The 22,352-nt window shown below is 45.2% G+C and overlaps 1 protein-coding gene across 1 annotated transcript in view; it reads right to left on the bottom strand.

Annotated features, from left to right (window-relative positions):
- Positions 1-22,352, bottom strand: part of LOC144599049 (vomeronasal type-2 receptor 1-like) — a 34,196-nt gene continuing 11,844 nt past the window's right edge. The window contains exons 5-11 of the mRNA XM_078409771.1: positions 21,286-21,361; positions 19,796-19,857; positions 18,304-18,595; positions 6,243-7,046; positions 3,912-4,139; positions 2,937-3,060; positions 1-908 (exon numbers count right to left, since the gene is read on the bottom strand). Of these exons, the coding sequence (XP_078265897.1) occupies positions 1-908; positions 2,937-3,060; positions 3,912-4,139; positions 6,243-7,046; positions 18,304-18,595; positions 19,796-19,857; positions 21,286-21,361 (2,494 nt within the window). The remainder of the gene's footprint in view (positions 909-2,936; positions 3,061-3,911; positions 4,140-6,242; positions 7,047-18,303; positions 18,596-19,795; positions 19,858-21,285; positions 21,362-22,352) is intronic.

Genomic DNA, 22,352 nt, shown 5'->3' with positions numbered 1-22,352 from the left:
TCATTGTTTTATCCCTCTCTGCATTAAATATTTTCTGGTGTTCTTTTCCGGCTGGAGCAAAATGATGTAGCACTTGGGAGCAAAAATACAGAGGAGCAAACCAAAGCTGGACGCCAAGATTGCAAACACCTCCACGGCCACCGTGTACTTCCCTGGGGAGCTGACGTACGCGGGGATGAAGGTGATCCACACGGCACAGAATATCAGCATGCTGAAGGTTATGAAGGTGGCTTCATTAAAGTTGTTGGGCAGTTTCCTAGCTAAAAATGCAAGGGCACAACAGAGACATGCAAGGGCACCAATGTAGCTGAACACGCAGCAAAAGTAGACCATGGAGCCAACATTGCACTCCAGTATGATGATAGCCTTGTAGTACTTTGTGCTATTGACAGGGAAAGGAGGTGAGCTGGTGAGCCACATGATGCAGATGATGGTTTGGACAGAGGTAAGACTAAAGACATTCAGCCGTTGATGCATGGGGCTAAACCATTTAATCTTCTTGCGGTTGGGGAGTCTGGCTTTGAAGGCCATCAAAACCACTATGGTTTTGCCCAAAATACAGGAGAGGCAAAGGACAAACGAGATACTGAAAACCGTGTGGCGTAGCATGCAGGACCAGATGGAAGGGCGATCGATAAAGGTGAGGGAACAGAGAAAGCAAAGGGTCAATGCAAAGAGAAGAAGGAAGCTCAGCTCCGAGTTATTGGCTTTGACAAGAGGTGTGTTTTTGTGCTTGTAAAAGATGACAGCCGTTGATATGGTTAAGAAGGCTCCGATTGCTGCCAGGGTCACAAGCGCACTTCCCATCTCATCATCAAAGGAAAGGAATTCAACTCTCTTGGGCACGCACTGGGTTTTCAGCTCATTGGACCAGAACTCTGGAGGACACTTCAAGCAAGATACTGAATCTAAGAGAAAGCAATGCAACATGTTATTATAGTCATAGAGTCATACAGCCTGGAAACTGGACTTTCAGCACAACTTGCCCACGCCGACTAACTAGACCCACCTGCCTTTGTTTGTCCCATATCCCTCTAAACATGCCCCATCCATGTAGCCATCTGATTGTTGCAATAGTCCCTGGCTCAACTATCTCCTCTGGCAGCTCTTTCCACCACACTGTGTGAAAAAGCTACCCCTCAGATTCCTATTAAATTTTTGCCCTTCACCTTAAACTTATGTCCTCTGGTTCTCAATTCCCCTACTCTGGGTAAGAGACTGTGCATCTATTCAATCTATTCCTGTCATGATTTTATACACCTCTATAAGATCACCCCTCATCCTCCTGTGCTCCAGGGAATTGAGTCCCATCCTTCTCAACCTCTCCCTAAAGCTCAGACCCTCGGGTTCTGGCAACATCTTCATCAATCTTCTCCGTACCCTTTCCAACTTGACAACATCTATTGGCGTATCAAACTCTCAAGGGCGTCTCAAGGGCAGTCGCTGTCACCAACGCAAACAAAGGAGAATTTTGTATCTCAGCCTCGGAAATGCAATACTGAGATGATTGTGTGGTGAGGACGAGTTAATATTTAGGATGGAGACACAAGGAACTGCAGATGCTGGAGTCTTGAGCAAAACACAAAGTGCTGGAGAAACTCAGCGGCATCATTAGAGGGATATGTTTCCGGGTCTAGACCCTTCTTCAGACTGAGATGCCTGAAGAAGGACCCAACCAAAAACATGGCCTATTCATTCCGTGCACAGATGTTGCCTGACCCGCTGAGTTTGTCCAGCACTTTGTGTTTTGCTAAATATCAATAGTCAATATCAATAGTCAATTTATTTGTCACATACACATAAATGTGCAGTGAAATGAAAGATTACCCACAGTCCAACAATAAGACCAATAAAAATAAGCAATAAAAATATGCAATAACACACAATCATATACCAACGCCAAACAAAAAGAAACATCCATCACAGTGAGTCTCCTCCAGTCTCCTCCAGTCACCTCCTCACTGTGATGGAAGGCCAGAATATCTTTTTCTCTACCCCTGCCGTCTTCTCCCGCGGTCAGGCTGTTGAACTTGCCACGTCGGTGACTGCATTCCAACTTGAAGTGATTTGAAAGTTTTGTGAACTGACATGATTGCGATAACTTTCTTCACCTCCTCTCTTTCGCGGCATGGTCTACCTTGATGCTCATTGTCAAACTCTGGGCAAATCTTCACATACACCTAACACATTGGTGACCTTGCTAGCAACACAATGCATGGGCACACACTTATCTGATTGTGATCTTTCTACCAACACAGAGGGGGATAGATAGGGTGAAAGCACAGAGTCTTTTACCCAGAGAAGGGGAATCAACAATCAGAGGACATAACTTTAAGGTGAGAGGGGGGGAAGATTTAATAGAAACCTGAGGGGAAACATTTTCACACAAAGGGTGGTGAGTGTATGGAATGAGCTAGCAGATGATGTAATTGAGGTAGGTACAATCACAACATTTAAAGACATGTGCACAGCACAAGAATATGAAAGGTATTGACAGGAAAGGTATAACATTTCAAAGACATCCAGACAGGTAAATGAATAGGAAAGGTTTCGAGGGACATGGGCCAATCAATGGCAGGTGGGAGTAGCTTAGATGGGGCATTTTGGTTGGCATGGACTAATTGGGCCAAAGGGCCTGTTTCCGTGCTGTATGACTCTATGACCTTGATATGATATGCACACACAAACATCACATTGGTGATCGATTGACACATTGCATGCACACACACCCATCCCAATGGCAATCACACACAAGGCATTCACACACATCCATCCCAATGGTGATCACGCATGAGGCATTCACACACACCCATCCCAATGGTGATCACACACAAGGCATGCACACACACCTATCACAATGGCAATCACACACAAGGCATTCACAACACCTATCACAATGGGGATCTCTCAACCACGCACAAGGCATGCTTACAAACCTGTCATATTGCTGATCTCCCCATCAGCACATGGAATGCAGTTAAAACAACACAGTGGCATTTCCTTTTTGACGGTTTTCCATGTGCCGGGAAGGCAGCTGTCAGAGCAAACTCCACGTGGAACCTGGGATCAAAGCAACAACAGTCAGCTCAATCCAGTGACCTTTACAAATTGAAAGCAGCACATCTGCTTTTTCAGGGTGGCATAGTGGCACAATGGTAGAGTTGGTCCCTCACAGCACCAGATACCCGGGTTCAAATCTGACTCTGAGTGCAGTCTATACGGAGTTTATACGTTCTCCCTATGGTTTCTTCCAACACTCCAAAGATGTACAGGTTTGTAGGTTAATTGGCTTCGGTTAAAAAATTGTATATTTTCCCTAGTGTGTAAGATAGTGCTGGTGCATCGAATGGTTGCTGGTCGGAGTGGACTCGATGGTCCAAAGGGCCTGTTTCCGCGCTGTATCTCTAAAGTCTAAATTCTAATGTCTAATTCGGTTGTCTTGCACATCATTATGCATGATGTACAATAAGGGTGACCAATGAAAAATCTATATTTTATGTTTTGAGCCTTCAGTAATTATGATTAGCATAATAAAACCAATCATAAATAGAGGATAAATCTTAATTGCAATTTTACCCCCCCGACTGTAAGTGAAGTTTCATTATGATAATTACAATTAAGGAAGACTAAAATTATAAAATACAGATTATCCTTTGGTCAACATCATTGCATCTACCCACGAAAAGGCTGAATTTAATGTGGTAATTGGAATAGAGAAATATACGGTTTTAAAACAGACAGACACAGACACAATCAGACACAGACAGATACGGACGCACATGGACACACACGCGCACGCGCACACACACACACACACACACACTATCTTGCTGTATCTCTAAAAACTAAAAAAAATTATAAAGTCATTCCAAGACCATTATGGATTATTATATTGATAAACATGAACTTACCTCTTTCTTTCCATCAATCCAAATAATATGTTTTTTGCTTATGTGCAGTCTTTTCTCAAATTGTAGAAGTCCATCATAGTGTCCAATTGTGACAATGTGACCAGCTCCTCTAGAATTTGACTGCCAGTTTACTAGTTCGTACATCGGGACTGTATCCAGGTTTTCGTCAAAATATACGTACTCCCCATTCTTAGCTGTGAAGTTCACAGCGTACATGTGATGAAGTAGCTTGAAAAAATGGATAAATATAAGAGAATAAATTACTGGTGCGATCTCCATTTGCACGTGTCATCACAGGTAGATAGAGTGGTCAAAAAGGCTTTCGGCACATTGGCCATCGACAGTCAGAGTATTGAGTATAGAAGTTGGGAGCTCATGTTGCAGTTATATAAAACATTGATGAGGCCACATTTAGAGTATTGTGTCCCTTTTCGGGCACCATGATATAGGAAAGATGTTGTCAAGCTGGAAAGGGTGCCGAGAAGATTTACAAGGTTGTTGCCAGTACTCAAGGGCCCGAGCTACTGTGTAGGGAGAGGATGAGTAGGCTGGGACTCTATTTCTTGGAGCGCAGGAGAATGAGGGGTGATCTTAAAGAAGTGGATAAAGTCATGAGAGGAATAGATTGGATAAACCATAGAATCTCTTGCCCAGAGTAGGGTAATTGAGAACCAGAGGATATAGGTTTAAGGTGAGGGGAGGAAGAATTCATAGGACCCTGAGGGGTAACTGGTTCACACAAAGTGTGGTGGGTGCATGGAATGAGCTGCTGGAGGAGGTACAGTAGTTGAGGTAAGTACTGTTGCAATGTTTAAGAAACATTTAGACAGGTACATGGATAGGATAGGATAGGTTTAGAGGGATATGAGCTAAACGCAGGCAGGTGGGACTAGTGTAGATGGGGCATGTTGACCAGTATGGGCACGTTGGGCCGAAAGGCTTGTTTCCATGCTGTACGACTCCATGACTTTATGGCTGACAGAACTGGTTCTGCAGCTAATGATAACATAAAAATAAAAATAAAAATCCTCAATCAAAAGATATAAGAACCTTCAGGAAATTAGAAGGCCAGAACTAATTTAGAACGAGTACTACTTTTTATTTTAAAAAGATTGTGATCTGGAGTGGCCTTCTAAAATAGCAAAAGAACCCCAAAGGTTTCTTTAAATATCTCCCCTCCCACTGTCTGCCCTCTAGTTTTCTAATCCTTAACCCTGGAAAAAAGATTGTGAGCGTTTACTTTATCTTTGTCCCTAGTGATCTTGTACATCACAATAAGGTCATACCTCAGCCCCCTACATTCTAAAGAAAAAAGTAATTACTTAACCTACATCTCCCTATAACTCAAGCCCACAAGCCCTGGTAAAGTCCTGTTGAATCTCTTCTGCACCCTTTCCAACTTGTTGACATCCTTAACTAGACCAGTCTTTTGACACTAATGCTAAAACTGAGAACATGAACTTCCTCCCCAGAGACTAGGAAAGTTTAAAGTCATCCAAGTCCAGGGCTAACTTGTGTAGGAAGGGCTTGCTGATGCTGGTTTACACCGAAGATAGATACAAATTGCTGGAGTAACTCAACGGGTTAGGTAGCATCTCTGGAAAAAAGGAATAGATGATGTTTCAGGTCAAGATGTGAAGGTCTTCATGAGTCTGAAGAAGGGTCTCGAGCCGAAATGTCACCTATTCCTTTTCACCAGAGATGCCTCCTGACCTATTGAGTTACTCTAGCATTTTGTGCCTATCTCCGGTGTCAACTTGCACGGTGCAATTATTTCAAACGGCGGCTCTGACATAAGATACAAGCAAAAAAAAAAGCATCAATTATTAGCATGGCGATGGGACCTCAGTAGCGGTGAAGCGGCATCAGCGGTGAAGCCTTGCGGTGGTGGGGCCTCGGCAGCGGTGGGGGCCTCGGCAGTGGTGAAGACTCATTGGCGGTAGGGCCTCAGCGGTGAAGCACCACGGGTCGACCCGCAGTCGGCAGTCGATGAGAGCGTGGGTGAACCGCGATGAGGGGGGAGGGGAGGAACAATGGACAATGGGGACCCGGGCGTGGGGGGACCACTATGGGGGAGGGGGAGGGACAACAAAGGAGGAGCTGGTGTACTTTGTAACCTGGTCAGCGCCGTATGTGGCGGCTATTTGCTTACATTGGGTATGCACACAAAGAATTTCTCTGTGCCTTGTCACATGTGGCAATAAAGTATTCTATTCCAATTAGATGAGTAATGTTCTCAGAAACGCTTTGGACCCTAAATTCTCTGGGGGAAGAAAAGTCAAATTACTGAAATAAAATGACAAGAAATCATTTGGAAATCAAAGCACCTACCTCCCAAAGGTCGAGTTGTGAGTAGGTGAAGTTGGTTTTTATTAGCATGGTGTTGAGTGAATGTGCTATGGCATACACTGCCTTGTAGACGTTGTAAGCTATCCTCAACTGCGACACATCTGTGTATTGATTATCTATTTTTTCCAACTTTTCTGCACCAGAACATATTTTTCCCTGAGTTTCTCCGTCCTCCTGACTGAAGTTTACTGGCTTCTCAAATGAACACTCAAATGTCTTTTCCCAAAATTCGGCCACAAAAACATTCCCTGGATATTTCGAGGGATGGACCTCGAGAAGGAATTCCTTCAATCCTGGCAGCGTTGCCCTGGGAACGGCAAAGCCCACTGTCCCGGCCAGGAACTTGGACGATTCTTTGGGGGAGAGGTTGGGCATTGTGACCCAGGACTCACTGCCGACCCACTGGATCCCTGTCACATTCTGGCGGACAATCTCCTGGAGCAGTACTGCCATGTCGGCCTGGGCGACAAAGGCAACGACGATCCTCGTTGTGGCCCGCTTGATGATGTTGATAAGATCCAGGAGCTTGTCTTTGGAGTCAGTTTTATGGACGGCCTCTGAGAAGGCGATGCAGATACCAAAGCTCTTCATGCTCTTGATGATCTCGTCCATTGCCAGGGCTCCATACGTGGTGTTGCTCCTGATGGTCCCAATCCAATTCCATCCAAAATACTTGACCAGCTGGGCTAAACCATCGACCTGGTGGTAGTCATTGGGAATGGTTCGGAAGAACGTTGGGAACTCATACATGTTGTTGAGATAGTCATATGCAGCAGAGTAACTAAACTGGGAGAGTAAACAGAAGTAAGATTAGAAATTGGGATTGGAAGTTGGATTTAAACCCTGACAAAGTGCGGACATCCCAAAACTAAGTGTCCGCTGAGAAGGATTTCAACCTAAGGGTACATAAAAGAAATGAAAAACCTGTTTTCCCAAAGGTGAAGAGAACATGTTGGAAACAGCTCGAGCAGGTGTATTACACGCAAAGGGTAGTAGGTGTATGGAACGAGCTGCCGGGGGAGGTAGTTGACGCAGGGACTATTGCAACATTTGAGAAACATTTAGACAGGTACGTGGATAGCATAGGTTTAGAGGGATATGGACCAGTTTCAGGATGGCGTGAACGAGTTGGGCTAAAGGGCCTGTTTTTGTGCCTTATGTCTCTGACTTTCTGGAATGGAATTCAATCAATGGAAGGGTGGCACGAGGAAGTGGGCGAAGAAGAACAGGGAAGGAGTTACCATCAGCACCAATTGCATAAAATTATTTAATGCCATATAATTTCATAAAATATCAATACAGTTCATTCTTCCAACATGCCTCTTACATGCGGGATCCATAGGCGATTTCTGCACAATTTGCCAATCGGGATGTGCTTGGGTGTGGCAATCCTATCTGGACTGTTTGTAAGTAAAGAATGCCACTGTGTGTTAGCACTTTGTATATGTGATAAATAAAGCACAAACAAACATGTACATGTGATAAATAAAGCACAAACAAACATGTACATGTGATTTTAAAAAAGCACCACCAGCACATCTTTTGAAACAATGTGATTTTATGTATTTTTTCTAAACTCTGCTAAAATGGATCATCAGACCAATCTATGAAGATTTTCACGAATTATATAATATTTTATATATAATCAATAAATGTTTCATTATATAATAATATACATTCTATACATATAAAATAAGCCGTCCCCATCCTCCAACATATCATATCATATCATATATATACAGCCGGAAACAGGCCTTTTCGGCCCTCCAAGTCCGTGCCGCCCAGCGATCCCCGTACATTAACACTATCCTACACCCACGAGGGACAATTTTTACATTTACCCAGCCAATTGACCTACATACCTGTACGTATCATATCATATCCTTAGGCAAGGAAGACTCAAGAATAAATAATTTTCATGTAAAATATAAAATTATAAATATAGCATCACACATGGTCTGTAGCCTCCAGCGGTGAGCATAGAACTGTACAGTACAGGGATGGACCCTCTGCCCATGCTGTCTGCACTCTCCTTGATACCAAGTTAAACGAATCCTATTAGAGATGTGCAAGATCATAGACAATAGACAATAGACAATAGGTGCAGGAGTAGGCCATTCAGCCCTTTGAGCCAGCACCGCAATTCAATGCGATCATGGCTGATCACTCTCAATCAGTACCCCGTTCCTGCCTTCTCCCCATACCCCCTCACTCCTCTATCCTTAAGAGCTCTATCCAGCTCTCTCTTGAAAGCATCCAACGAACTGGCCTCCACTGCCTTCTGAGGCAGAGAATTCCACACCTTCACCACTCTCTGACTGAAAAAGTTCTTCCTCATCTCCGTTCTAAATGGCCTACCCCTTATTCTTAAACTGTGGCCCCTTGTTCTGGACTCCCCCAACATTGGGAACATGTTTCCTGCCTCTAATGTGTCCAATCCCCTAATTATCTTATATGTTTCAATAAGATCCCCCCTCATCCTTCTAAATTCCAGTGTATACAAGCCTAATTGCTCCAGCCTTTCAACATACGACAGTCCCGCCATTCCGGGAATTAACCTAGTGAACCTACGCTGCACGCCCTCAATAGCAAGAATATCCTTCCTCAAATTTGTAGACCAAAACTGCACACAGTACTCCAGGTGCGGTCTCACCAGGGCCCGGTACAACTGTAGAAGGACATCTTTCCTCCTATACTCAACTCCTCTTGTTATGAAGGCCAACATTCCATTGGCTTTCTTCACTGCCTGCTGTACCTGCATGCTTCCTTTCAGTGACTGATGCACTAGGACACCCAGATCTCGTTGAACATCCCCTCTTCCTAACTTGACACCATTCAGATAATAATCTGCCTTTCTATTCTTACTTCCAAAGTGAATAACCTCACACTTATCTACGTTAAACTGCATCTGCCATGTATCCGCCCACTCACACAACCTGTCCAAGTCACCCTGCAGCCTTATTGCATCTTCCTCACAATTCACACTACCCCCCAGCTTAGTATCATCTGCAAATTTGCTAATGGTACTTTTAATCCCTTCATCTAAGTCATTAATGTATATCGTAAATAGCTGGGGTCCCAGCACCGAACCTTGCGGTACCCCACTGGTCACTGCCTGCCATTCCGAAAGGGACCCATTTATCCCCACTCTTTGCTTTCTGTCTGTCAACCAATTTTCTATCCATGTCCGACCCTACCCCCAATACCATGTGCTCTAATTTTGCCCACTAATCTCCTATGTGGAGCATGAGAGCAATAGATCGGGTAAATGCACAGATTCTTTTACTCAGCATAAGGGAATTGAGAACAGAAGGCATAGGTTCAAGGTGAGGGGGAGGGGGGGGGGGGGGGGGGGGGAAGATTTAATGGAAACCTGAGGGGAAACTTTTTTTACACAAAAGGGTGGTAAGTGTGTGGACCAAACTGCTGGGGGAAGTAGTTGAGGCAGGTGCCATCTCAGCGTTTAGAAACATTTGGACAGGTACATGAATAGGATGGGTTTAGAGGGATATAGGCCAAATGCAGGCAGGCGGTACTAGTTTAGATGAATTATGTTGGTCGGTGTTGGCAAGTTGGGCTGAAGGGCCTGTCTCCACGCTGTATGATTCTATCTTTATGATTCTATCCGACTACACATATTCTACACCAAAGTTCATTCTCTAAACACCTCTTAAACATTGCAAATGTTACAACTTCTACTACCTCCCCTGACAGCACCTCCCCTGGAAGCACCCTCCACTCTCTGTGTACTGGTAGTGGTATTGGTTTATTACTGTCACGTGTACTAAGATACAGTGAAAAGCTTTGCTTGTGCACTATCCAGTCAAATTATGCTGCACGTGAGTACAATCGAACCATACACAAGTACATGTTTAGTTTAGTTTAAGTTCAAAGGTGGCAGTGAGGTAGGTTGGGAGATCGGGGATATGGAACATAGAACAGTACAGTACAGCACATGATCAGGCCATTCAGCCCACAATGTATGTGCCCAACCTGATGCCATGACCATCTCTTAACCACCTGAGCTCAATCCATATCTCTCGCATATACCTGCACCAAACGAGCAGGCGAAGAAGAAAGCTCACCAACTCCTTCTCCAAATGTTGGTCTTGCCAACCACGATTACAAAGCAATTCATTTACTGAGATGAACGGGCAGCCGAATGAACGTGAATTCCGCCAGAGTTGGGAGCGGCAAGGTGGCTCAGTGGTAGAGCTGCTGCCTCACAGCGCCAGAGACTCGGGTCAGTAGGGAGTTCGCACGATCTCCCTGTGACCGTGTGGGATTTCTCCTGGTGCTCCGGTTTCCTCCTGCACTCCAAAGACGTGCACATTTGTAGGTTAATTGGCCCTCTGTAAATTATCCCTAGTGTGTAGGGAAGTGCTAATGTACGGGGATCACTGGTCAGCGAGGGCTCAGTGGGCCGAAGGGCCTGTTTTCGCGTTGTATCTCTAAAGTCAAAAAGTCTAAAGAAGGAAGCTCACCAACCCCTTCTTGAGGTGTTGGTATTAGAAACATGGAAACATAGAAAATAGGTGCAGGAGTAGGCCATTCAGCCCTTAGAGCCAACACCGCCATTCAATATGATCATGGCTGATCATCCAAAATCAGTACCCCATTCCGGCTTTTTCCTCATATCCCTTGATTCCTTTAGCCCTAGGAGCTAACTCTAACTCTCTCTTGAAAACACCCAGTGAATTGGCCTCCACTGCTTTCTGTGGCAGAGAATTCCACAGATTCACAAGTCTCTGGGTGAAGAAGTTTTTCCTCATCTCAGTCCTAAATGGCTTACCCCTTATTCTTAAACTGTGACCCCTGGTTCTGGACTCCCCCACATCGGTGACATTTTTCTGCATCTACCGTGTCCAATTCTCTAAGAATTTTATATATTTCTATAAGATTCTCTCTCATCCATCTAAATTCCAGTGAATACAAGCCCAGTCGACTCATTCATTCATCATACGTCAGTCCCGCCATCCCGGGAATGAACCTGGTGAATCTACGCTGACCTCCTTCAATAGCAATAATGTCCTTCCTCAAATTAGGTGACTAAAATTACACACAATACTCCAGGTGCGGTCTCACCAGGGCCCTGTACAACTGCAGGACCTCCTTGATCCTAAACTCAAATCCTCTCGCAATGAAGGCCAACGCTATTAATCTAAATAGCGGGGGGGGGGGGAGGTTGACACATTGGGAGTATAAGGATGGAGTTAAAGGGAAAAAGAGTACAGGAAAAGTTACGAAAGATACCCGGATTAAGGGGATAGAAAGTTCAAGAAGGGATAAGAGAGTAAGGTCAGGTAAAATAGGAACCGGTGTGAGAAGGAAGGTGAATACCAAATTTAAAATGTTAAAAATGAATGCGCCAAGTATTAGAAATAAAGTGGATGAGCTTGAGGCTCAGTTAGAAATTGGTAAGTATGATGTTGTGGGAATTACAGAGACATGGCTGCAAGAGGATCAGAGCAGGGAACTGAATATTCAGGGGTATACATCCTATTGAAAAGACAGACAGGTGGGCAGAGGGAGTAGGGTGGCTCTGTTGGTGAGGAATGAAATTCAGTCCCTTGCGAAGGGTGATCTATAGAATCAGAAGATGTAGAGTCATTGTGGATAGAACTGAGAAATTGATAGGGTAAAAATAACTCCCCTAATGGGAGTTATCTCCAGGCCCCCAAACAGCAGCCAGGAGATAGGGTGCAAGTTGCATCAGGAGTTAAAATTAGCATGTAACAAAGTTAATGCTATGGTGGTTATGGGAGATTTCAACATGCAGGTAGCCTGGGAAAATCAGGTTGGTACTGGACCCCAAGAAAGGGAGTTTGTAGAGTGCCTCCGAGATGGATTCTTGGAGCAGCTTGTACTGGAGCCTACCAGGGAGAAGGCAATTCTGGATTTAGTGTTGCGCAATGAACCGGATTTGATAAGGGAACTCAAGGTAGAGGAAGCACTTGGTGGTAGTGACCATAATATGATTAGTTTTAAACTTCAATTTGAGAGGGAGATGGTAAAATCGGAAGTACCAGTATTGCAGTTGAACAAAGGGAACTATGGGGGCCTGAGGGAGGAGCTGGCCAAAGTTGACTGGAAAGGGACTCGTGCAGGGATGATGGTGGGTCAGCAAGGCAGGTATTTCTGGGAATAATCCAGAAGATGCAGGATCATTTCATTCCAAAGAGAAAGAAAGATTCTAAGGGGAGTAAGACGTGACCATGGCGGACAAAGGAAGTCAAGGTCAGTATAAAAATAAAAGAGAAGACATATAACATAGAAAAGATCAGTGGGAAGCCAAAAGATTGGGAAACTTTTACAGATCAACAGAAGGTAACTAAAAAGGCAATACGGGGAGAAAAGATGAAGTAGAATGTAAGCTAGCTAAGAATATAAAGGAGGACAGTAAAAGATTTAGGATTGTGAAGAGGAAAAAGTTAGTTAAGAGAAATGTGTGTCCCTTGAAGACAGAAACAGGTGTATTTAATATGGGGAACAAGGAAATGGCAGACGGATTGAACAGGTACTTTGGTTCTGTCTTCACTAAGGAAGACACAAACAATCTCCCAGATGGACTGGTGGACAGAGGACCTAGGGTGACGGAGGAACTGAAGGAAATTCACAAAAGTCAGGAAATGATGTTGGGTAGACTTTTGGAATTGAAGGCTGATAAATCCCCAGGGCCTGATGGTCTGCATCCCAGGGTACTCAATGAGGTGGCTCTAGAAATCGTGAATGCATTGGTGATCATTTTCCAATGTTCTATAGATTCTAGATCAGTTCCTGTGGATTGGGGGGTAGCTAATGTTATCCCACTTTTCAAGAAAGGAGGGAGAGAGAAAGCAGGGAATTAGAGATCAGTTAGACCTGACATCAGCGGTGGGAAAGATGCTGGAGTCGATTATTAAGGATGTAATATCGGTGCATTTGGATAGCAGGAACAGGATCAGTCCAAGCCAGCATGGATTTATGAAGGGGATTACATGCTTGACTAATCTTCTGGAACTTTTTGAGGATGTAAGAAGTAAAATGGACAAGGGAGAGCCAGTGAATGTAATGAACCTGGACTTTCAGAAAACCTTTGATAAGGTCCCACACAGGAGATTAGTGGGCAAAATTAGAGCACTTGGTATTGGGGGTAGGGTACTGACATGGATAGAGAATTGTTTGCTCAGGAAAGAAAGAGTAAGGATTAATGGGTCCCTTTCAGAATGGCAGGCAGTGACTAATGAGGTGCTGCAAGGCCCATAGCTGGGACCACAGCTATTTACAATATATATTAATGATTTAGATGAAGGAATTAAAAATAACATTAGCAAATTTGCAGATGACACAAAGCTGGGTGGCAGTGTGAACTGTGAAAAGGATACTATGAGGATGCAGGGTGATTTGTACAGGTTGGGTGAGTGGGTAGATGCAGTATAATGTAGATAAATGTGAGGTTATCCACTTTGGTGGCAAGAACAGGAAGGCACATTATTATCTGAATGGTGCCAGGTTTGGAAAAGGGAAGTACAATGAGACCTGCACGTCAGTCACTGAACGTAAGCATACAGGTACAGCAGGCAGTGAAGAAAGCTAATGGCATGCTGGCCTTCATAACAAGAGGATTTGAGTACAGGAGCAAAGAGGTCCTTCTGCAATAGTACAGGGCCCTGGTGAGACCACACCTGGAGTATTTGGTTTAGTTTTGGTCTCCTAATTTGAGAAAGGACATTCTTGCAGTTGACGGAGTGCAGCATAGGTTCATGAGGTTAATTCCCAGGATGGCGGGACTGTCATATGATGAAAGAATGGAGCTACTGGGTTTGGATTCACTGGAATTTAGAAGGATGGGAGGGGATCTTATAGAAACATATAAAATTAATAAGGGATTGGACATGCTGGATGCAGGAAACATATTCCCAATGTTGGGGGAGTCCAGAACCAGGGGCCACAGTTTAAGAATAAGGGGTAGGCCATTAAAAACTGAGATGAGGAAAAACGTTTTCACACAGAGAGATGTGAATTTGTGGAATTCTCTGCCTCAGAAGGCAGCGGAGGCCAATTCACTGGATGCATTCAAAAGAGAGTTTGATAGAGCTCTAGAGGCTAGTGGAATCAAGGGATATGGGGAGCAGGCAGGAACGGGGTACTGATTGTGGATGATCAGCCATGATCTCATTGAATGGCGGTGCTGGCTTGAAGGACCGAATGGCCTACTCCTGCACCTATTGTCTATGTATCTATGTATGTCATTGGCTTTCTTCACTGTCTGCTATGCCTGCATACTTACTTTCAGTGATTGATGTACAAACACACCCATATCTCGTTGCACCTCCAGTTTCCTAATCTGGCACCATTCAGATAATAATCTGCCTTCCTGTTCTTGCCACCAAAGTGGATAACCTCACATTTATTCACATTATACTGCATCTGTCATGCTTCTGCCCACTCACTCAACCTATCCAAGTCACCTGCAGCCTCATAGCATCCTCATCGTAGCTCCCACTGCCACCCAACTTTGTGTCATCCACAAACTTTGAGATGTTACATTTAATTCCCTCATTTAAATCGTTAACATACATTTTAAACAACTGGGGTCCCAGCACCAAGCCTTGCGGCACCCCACTAGTCACTGCCTGCCATTTTGAAAAGCACCTGTTAATTCCTACTCTTTGCTTCCTGTCTACCAACCAGTTCTCTATCCATGTGACTACTCTACCCCCAATACCAGGTGCTCTAATTTTGCACGCTATTCTCTTGTGTAGGACCTTGTCGAAGGCTTTTTGAAAGTCCAGATACACCACATCCACATCCCTTATCCAATCTACTTGTTACTTCCTCAAAAAAAATCCAGAAGAGTAGTCAAGCAAGATTACCCCTTCATAAATCCATGCTGACTTTGGATTGTGTCACTGCTTTCCAAATGCGCTGCTATAACATCTTTAATAATCAACTCCAGCATCTTCCCCACTACCGATGTAAGGCCAACTGGTCTATAATTCCCCGTTTTCTCTCTCCCTCCTTTCTTAAAAAGTGGAATTACATTGGCTACCCTCCAGTCCACAGGAATTGACTGGAAGGAGGCCCTAGCAGGGAAGACAGTGGAACAGCAATGACAGGTATTCCTGGGAATAATGCAGAAGTTGCATGATCAATTTATCCCAAAGAGGAGGAAAGATTCTAAGGTGAGTAAGAGGCACCCGTGGCTGACAAGGGAAGTCAAGGACAGCATAAAAATAAAAGAGAAGAAGTACAACATAGCAAAGAAGAGTGGGAAGCCAGAGGATTGCGACTCTTTTAAAGAGCAACAGAAGATAACTAAAAAGGCAATACGGTGAGAAAAGATGAGGTACAAGGGTAAGCTAGCCAATAATACAAAGGAGGATAGTAAAAGCTTTTTTAGGTATGTGAAGAGGAAAAAAATAGTCAAGGCAAATATGGGTCCCTTGAAGACAGAAGCAGGGGAATTTATTATGAGGTACAAGGAAATGGCAGACAAGTTGAACCGGTACTTTGGATCTGTCTTCACTAAGGAAGATACAATCTCCCAGATGTTCTAGTGGCCAGAGATCCTAGTGTGATGGAGGAACTGAAGGAAATCCACATTAGACAGGAAATGGTGTTGGTAGACTGATGGAACTGAAGGCTGATAAATCCCCAGGGCCCGATGGTCTGCATCCCAGGGTACTTAAGGAGGTGGCTCTAGAAATTGAGGATGCATTGGTGATCATTTTCCAATGTTCTATAGATTCAGGATCAGTTCCTGTGGATTGGTGGGTAGCTAATGTTATCCCACTTTTTAAGAAAGGAGGGAGAGAGAAGACGGGAAATTATAGACCAGTTAGTCTGACATCAGTGGTGGGGAAGATGCTGGAGTCAATTATAAAAGACAAAATTGCGGAGCATTTGGATAGCAGTAACAGGATCGTTCCGAGTCAGCATGGATTTACGAAGGGGAAATCGTGCTTGACTAATCTTCTGGAATTTTTTGAGGATGTAACTAGGAAAATTGACAGGGGAGAGCCGGTGGATGTGGTGCACCTCGACTTTCAGAAAGCCTTCGACAAGGTCCCACATAGGAGATTAGTGGGCAAAAGTAGAGCACTTGGTATTGGAGGTAGGGTACTGACATGGATAGAAAATTGGTTGACAGACAGAAAGCAAAGAGTGGGGATAAATGGATCCCTTTCAGAATGGCAGGCAGTGACTAGTGGGGTACCGCAAGGCTCGGTGCTGGGACCGCAGCTATTTACAATATACGTTCATGACTTGGATGAAGGGATTAAAAGTACCATTAGCAAATTTGCAGATGATACAAAGCTGGGTGGTAGTGTGAACTGTGAGGAAGATGCTATGAGATTGCAGGGTGACTTGGACAGGTTGTGTGAGTGGGCGGATGCATGGCAGATGCAGTTTAATGTGGATAAGTGTGAGGTTATCCACTTTGGTGGTAAGACTAGGAAGGCAGATTTTTATTTGAATGGTGTCATGTTAGGAAAAGGGGGCGTACAACGAGACCTGGGTGTCCTAGTGCATCAGTCACTGAAAGGAAGCATGCAGGCACAGCAGGCAGTGAAGAAAGCCAATGGAATGTTGGCCATCATAACAAGAGGAGTTGAGTATAGGAGCAAAGAGGTCCTTCTGCAATTGTACAGGGCCCTAGTGAGACCACACCTGGAGTAGTGTGTGCAGTTTTGGTCTCCAAATTTGAGGAAGGATACTCTTGCTATTGAGGGCATGCAGCGTAGGTTTACTAGGTTGATTCCCGGAATGGCGGGACTGTCATATGTTGAAAGACTGGAGCGACTAGGCTTGTATACACTGGAATTTAGAAGGATGAGAGGGGATCTTATCGAAACATATAAGATTATTAAGGTGTTGGACATGTTAGAGGCAGGAAACGTTCCCAATGTTGAGGGAGTCCAGAACCAGGGGCCACAGTTTAAGAATAAGGGGTAGGCCATTTAGAACGGAGATGAGGAAAAACTTTTTCAGTCAGAGTTGTAAATCTGTGGAAATCTCTGCCTCAGAAGGCAGTGGAGGCAAATTCTCTGAAAGCATTCAAGAGAGAGCTAGATAGAGCTCTTAAGGATAGCGGAGTCAGGGGGTATGGGGAGAAGTCAGGAACAGGGTACTGATTGAGAATGATCAGCCATGATCAGATTGAATGGTGGTGTTGGCTCGAAGGGCCGAATGGCCTACTCCTGCACCTATTGTCTATTGTCTATTGTCTAACTGATCCAGAGTCGAGAGAACATTGGAAAATGATCACCAATGCATCCACGATTTCTAGGGCCACCTCCTTGAGTAGTCTGGGATGCAGACCATCAGGCCCTGGGGATTTATCTAACACCATTTTCTGACTAATGTGGATTCCCTTCGGTTCCTCTCTCCCATTAGATCCTCGGTTCCCTAGTATTTCCGGGAAATTGTGTCTTCCTTAGTGAAGACAGAACCAAAGTATTCATTTAACTTTTCTGCCATTTCTTTGTTTTCCATTATAAATTCACCTGCCTTTGACTGTAAGGGACCTGCGTTTGTCTTCACTAATCTTTTCCTTTTTTACGTATCTATAGAAGCTTTTACAGTCCGTTTTTATATCCCGCAAGCTTTCTTTCATGCTCTTTTCTTCCCCTCTTTGTCGTCCCCTGTTGAGTTCTAAATTTCTCCCAGTCCTCTGGTTTGCCGCTTCTTGTGGCCAATTTATGTGCCTCTTCCTTGGCTTTAACACTATCCTTGATTTCCCTCGTCAGCCACGGTTGAGCCGCATTCCCAGTTTTATTTTTTCGCCAAACAGGGATGAACAATTTCTGGAGTTCATTCCATGTGTTCTTTAAATCTTTGCCATTGTATCTCCACTGTCAACCCTTGAGGTATAGTTTGCCCGTCTATCCTAGCCAATTCCCGTCTCATGCCTTCAAAGTCTCCTTTATTCAAGTTCAGGACCCAAGCCGTGTTAAGAAAGAAACTGATGAAGCGGCAACGTCGAGCAACCGAATGGGCGCGTATCTAAACGGAGGGAGTGCAGGTGATGGGGAGGGAGGGATGTTACTGAGCGACCTACCATGGTGACATTGTAAGGGGTAATGACTCTCGCCACAGCTACCGACTGCATGGACTCCGCGTCCGTGACGATGGTCGGGATGTTGGAGGTGGTCTTGCACAAGGGATCAGCCAGCGTCGCTTCCTGCCCGCTGATCAGCAAAGTGGTCACTTTGGTGGACATGGCCGGATCTCCGCAGCCATCGTGGATCTGGTAACCCAGTGTGATGTTGGGCAGCAGGATCTGCTTCCTGTTGATCTCCTCGATGGTGTAAATCATGGTCTGAGCGAACTGAAACTGCGTGAAATCAAAACTGCGTGAAGACAAAGTGACACGGGGTTAGAAGTTGTCCGTTGCCAACAGAAGCGATTTTCAGTAGAAAGGAGACACGGAGAGTTGCAAACGCTGGAACCGTGAGCAAAACAACGTGCTGGATGGAGTAAGTCACGCACGAGGAACTGAAGATACTGGTTTACAAAATAAGACACAAAGTGCTGGAGTATCTCAGCGGGTCAGCCAGCATCTTCGGAGAACACAGATACGTGACGTTTCGGGCCGGGGCCATTTTTCAGACTATTGACTGGTCTGAAGAAGGTCCCCGACCTGAAGCCTCACCTGTCCACGTTCTCCACAGATGTTGCCTGACCCGCTGAGTTACTTCGTGTCGTTTCTTCTTACCAGGTAACTCAGCGGGCTAGGTTGCATCTGTGGAGAGAATGGCAGACGATGTTCGTGGACGGGACCCCTCTTCAGACTGATGCAATATAAGCCTGTAGGATATCTCACCAACTCGCACCCTAACTCTTCAGGGAAATGGGTGGTAATTCATTATTGAATAATAAGGACACTGTTTGTCAGAAACAAGGAACTGCAGATGCTGGTTAATACATAAAAGGGCACAAAGTGCTGGAGTAACTCAGCAGGTTAGGCAGCATCTCAAGAGAACATGGATAGGTGACGTTTTTGGTTGAGACCCTTCTTCAGACTGATTATAATGTTTCCTTTTCTGATTTACTCTCCGTGGACGTAAATTGTGTCTTAAACGTTAACATCCAAGGTTCAGTGTTGCATAAAGAGATAAGCTGGTACCTAGATTGTAGCGTTGTGCAGTGAAACGACGGCGCTTTGGTCAAAACACAAAGTGCTGGAGTAACTCAGCGGGTCAGGCAGCATCTCAAGAGAACATGGGTAGGTGGCGTTTCCGGGGAGTCGAAAGAAGGGGCGCGACCCGAAACGTCACCTATCCACGTTCTCTATAGATGCTGCCTGTCCCGCTGAGTCACCTCAGCACTTTGTGTCCTGGTTTGCACGATGTGCTGTTTCGATGGAGATAGCGATCTAAAGCGAGCGTTTATTCGTTCAGCTAGAATGTCCCTACACATTACCCCACCAAATTTTCCCCGCTTCTTTCACCAAATTCGATCGCGTTATTTCTCCATGAAGATTTAAATTAAGAGAGGAAAAAAGGACCGCGTCGGTTGCCAAGAAAGAGCAAGTGCGACCTTCTCGTTACCTGAGCCAGGGTCCACGTTCGAGGTGAGAACTAATAGGTGTATTAGATGGAAGCACAAGGAACTGCAGATGCCGGAAAATTGACCAAAAACACAACGTGATGGAGGATTTCAGCGGGTCAGGCAGCATCTGAGGAGGGGATGAGCAGGCGACATCTCGGGCTGGGGCCCTTCTTCAGACTGGTTTGAACTCTCTTTCCCAATTCTGAGTAACGTCCTTGGAACCTTGGAACACAGATGCTGCCTGATCAGCTGAGATTTCCTGCCATTTTCCGCTTTTGTTTTAGACATTTCACATTTTCAAATTCTGGGGTTAGTTTGATTTTCAGAAACTATACCAATACAGTAGATATGCAACAAACGTGAACATCTTGGGACGGCACGATGGCTCAGCTAGTAGAGCCGCTGCCTCGCAGCGCCAGACTCCCGGTGTTCGATCCTGACCTTGGGCGTTGTCTATACGGAGTTTTCCCGGTTACCACGTGGGTTTCCTCCCACGTCCAGAAGACGTACGGGTTTACAAGTTAATTGGTCCTCTGTAGATTTGGTCCGAATGTGTAGGGAGTGGATGAGAAAGTGGGATAACATAGAACTAGTGTGAACGGATGATGGATGGTCGGCATGGACTCGGTGGGCCGAAGGGTCTGTTTCCACGCTGCCTCTCTAAATTAAAACTATCTTCATTAGTCGCAAATTGGATTTACGCAATATTACAACAACTGAGATTATTCTTACCAAGATGACACCCGTTACAGTAACGAGTTAGATATACTGATGTTAATATATTCTGAAGGAAATCATATATTCGAAGGAAATCAAAAGACGAAAGAAAAACGACCGAGACGGCAGCCGCTTCCTTGGAGCGAAGGATGAACGCAAAATGTCGAGTCTTCATTTAATTTAGTTTAGTTTGGTTTAATTTGCCGATACAGCGTGGAAACGGCTCCCTAGTCCCACCACAGCGCTAGAGAACTGAGTTCGATCCTGACCGCGGGCGCTGTCCGTGTGCGTGGAGTTTGTACGTTCCCTTCCCCTTCGCCTTCCCCTTCGTCCCACCCAGTCCATGCCGATCATCGACCACCCGTACAAACTAGTTCTAAGTTATCCCACTTTCTCATCCACTCCCTGCATGCTGGCGGCAATTTACCGAAGGCCAATTAACTTACAAACCCTCACGTCTTTGGGATGTGGGGGGAAACAGGAGCACCTGGAATAGCCCACGCGGTCACAGGGAAAGCGTACAAACGTACACACACACACACACACAGATAGCGCCCGAGGTCAGAATCGAACCCAGTTCTCTGGCGCTGTGTCATTAGTTTCCAATACACGAACGGGCCAAACCTTCGAAAACTCGGCGAAGCACCCGGTTGCGTGGGGTTTTGGGTCCGCTTTAAGTGAAAGGACATATAGAGTAGAATAAACAGAGGCTGATAGTGCGGGGTGTTCAGCGCCAATAAAGCCACGTAACCAAATGCACGATAAAGCTTACAATGACCGGCTTGGGTCTGGCGTCGCCAGCGCCACATGCTTTGTCGAGTATCCGATTCGGGCCCTGCACCCACCGCCTGGTGTTCAACGTTGAAGCAGCACAAGCCTTTTCTTACGAAATGTCATAGAATCATACAGCACGGAAACAGGCCCTTCGGCCCAACTGCTCCATGCCGACCAAGATGCCCCATCTGGATCTGCAACTTTTCATATCTCTATTTTCCCTCTCCCCTGTCTCTCAGTCTGAAGAAATGTCTCGACCCGAAGCTTCACCTATTCCTTTTCTCCAGAGATACTGCCGACCTGCCGAGTTGTTCCAGCTTTTCGTGTCTCGCTTCGGTGTAAACCCTTGTAGATCCTTGCTACACATTTTGTCTGCCCCATCTGAGCGGGTCGCATTTGCGCGCCTGACTCGCTGAGTTACTCCAGCACTTGCGACTTTGTACAGTCGGCATCTGCAGTCGGCCTGCATTTGGCCCATATCACTCTAACCCTTTCCTATCCACGCACCTGTCCTATTGCCTTTTACATGTTGCTATAATAACTGCCTCAACTACCTCTTCGGGCTGGAGAAGGGTCCCAACCCGAAACATCACCTGTTTCACCTGATGTTTCACCTGAAACATCACCAGAGATGCTGCCTGACCCACTGAGTTACCCCAGCACTTTGTGTCTTGCAGCTCATTCCATATATCCACCTCTCTCGATTTTCTCATGGAGCTTAGACAAGTAGAGTATGTTACTGTAATCAGAATAGCAAAACTCCTCTGCACCAATCAGTCGGTTCTCTATTCCCTCCACAGATGATGCCTGGCCCGCTGAGTTACTCCAGTACTTTGTGTTTTGACCAAAGCGCGGTCGTTTCACTGCACAACGCTACAATCGATGTACCAGCTTATCTCTTATGCAATACTGAATCTTAGATGTTAACGTTTAAGATACTATTTACGTCCACGGAGAGTAAATCAGAAAAGGAAACATTATAATCAGTCTGAAGAAGGGTCTCGACTAAAAACATCACCTATCCATGTTCTCCAGAGATGCTGCCTGGCCCGCTGAGTTACTCCA

Source organism: Rhinoraja longicauda, chromosome 13 (assembly GCF_053455715.1).
Source record: "Rhinoraja longicauda isolate Sanriku21f chromosome 13, sRhiLon1.1, whole genome shotgun sequence".
NCBI lineage: Eukaryota > Metazoa > Chordata > Chondrichthyes > Rajiformes > Arhynchobatidae > Rhinoraja > Rhinoraja longicauda.
Note: the sequence above shows the minus strand (reverse complement) of the source record. Positions and strands in the feature narration are given on the sequence as shown.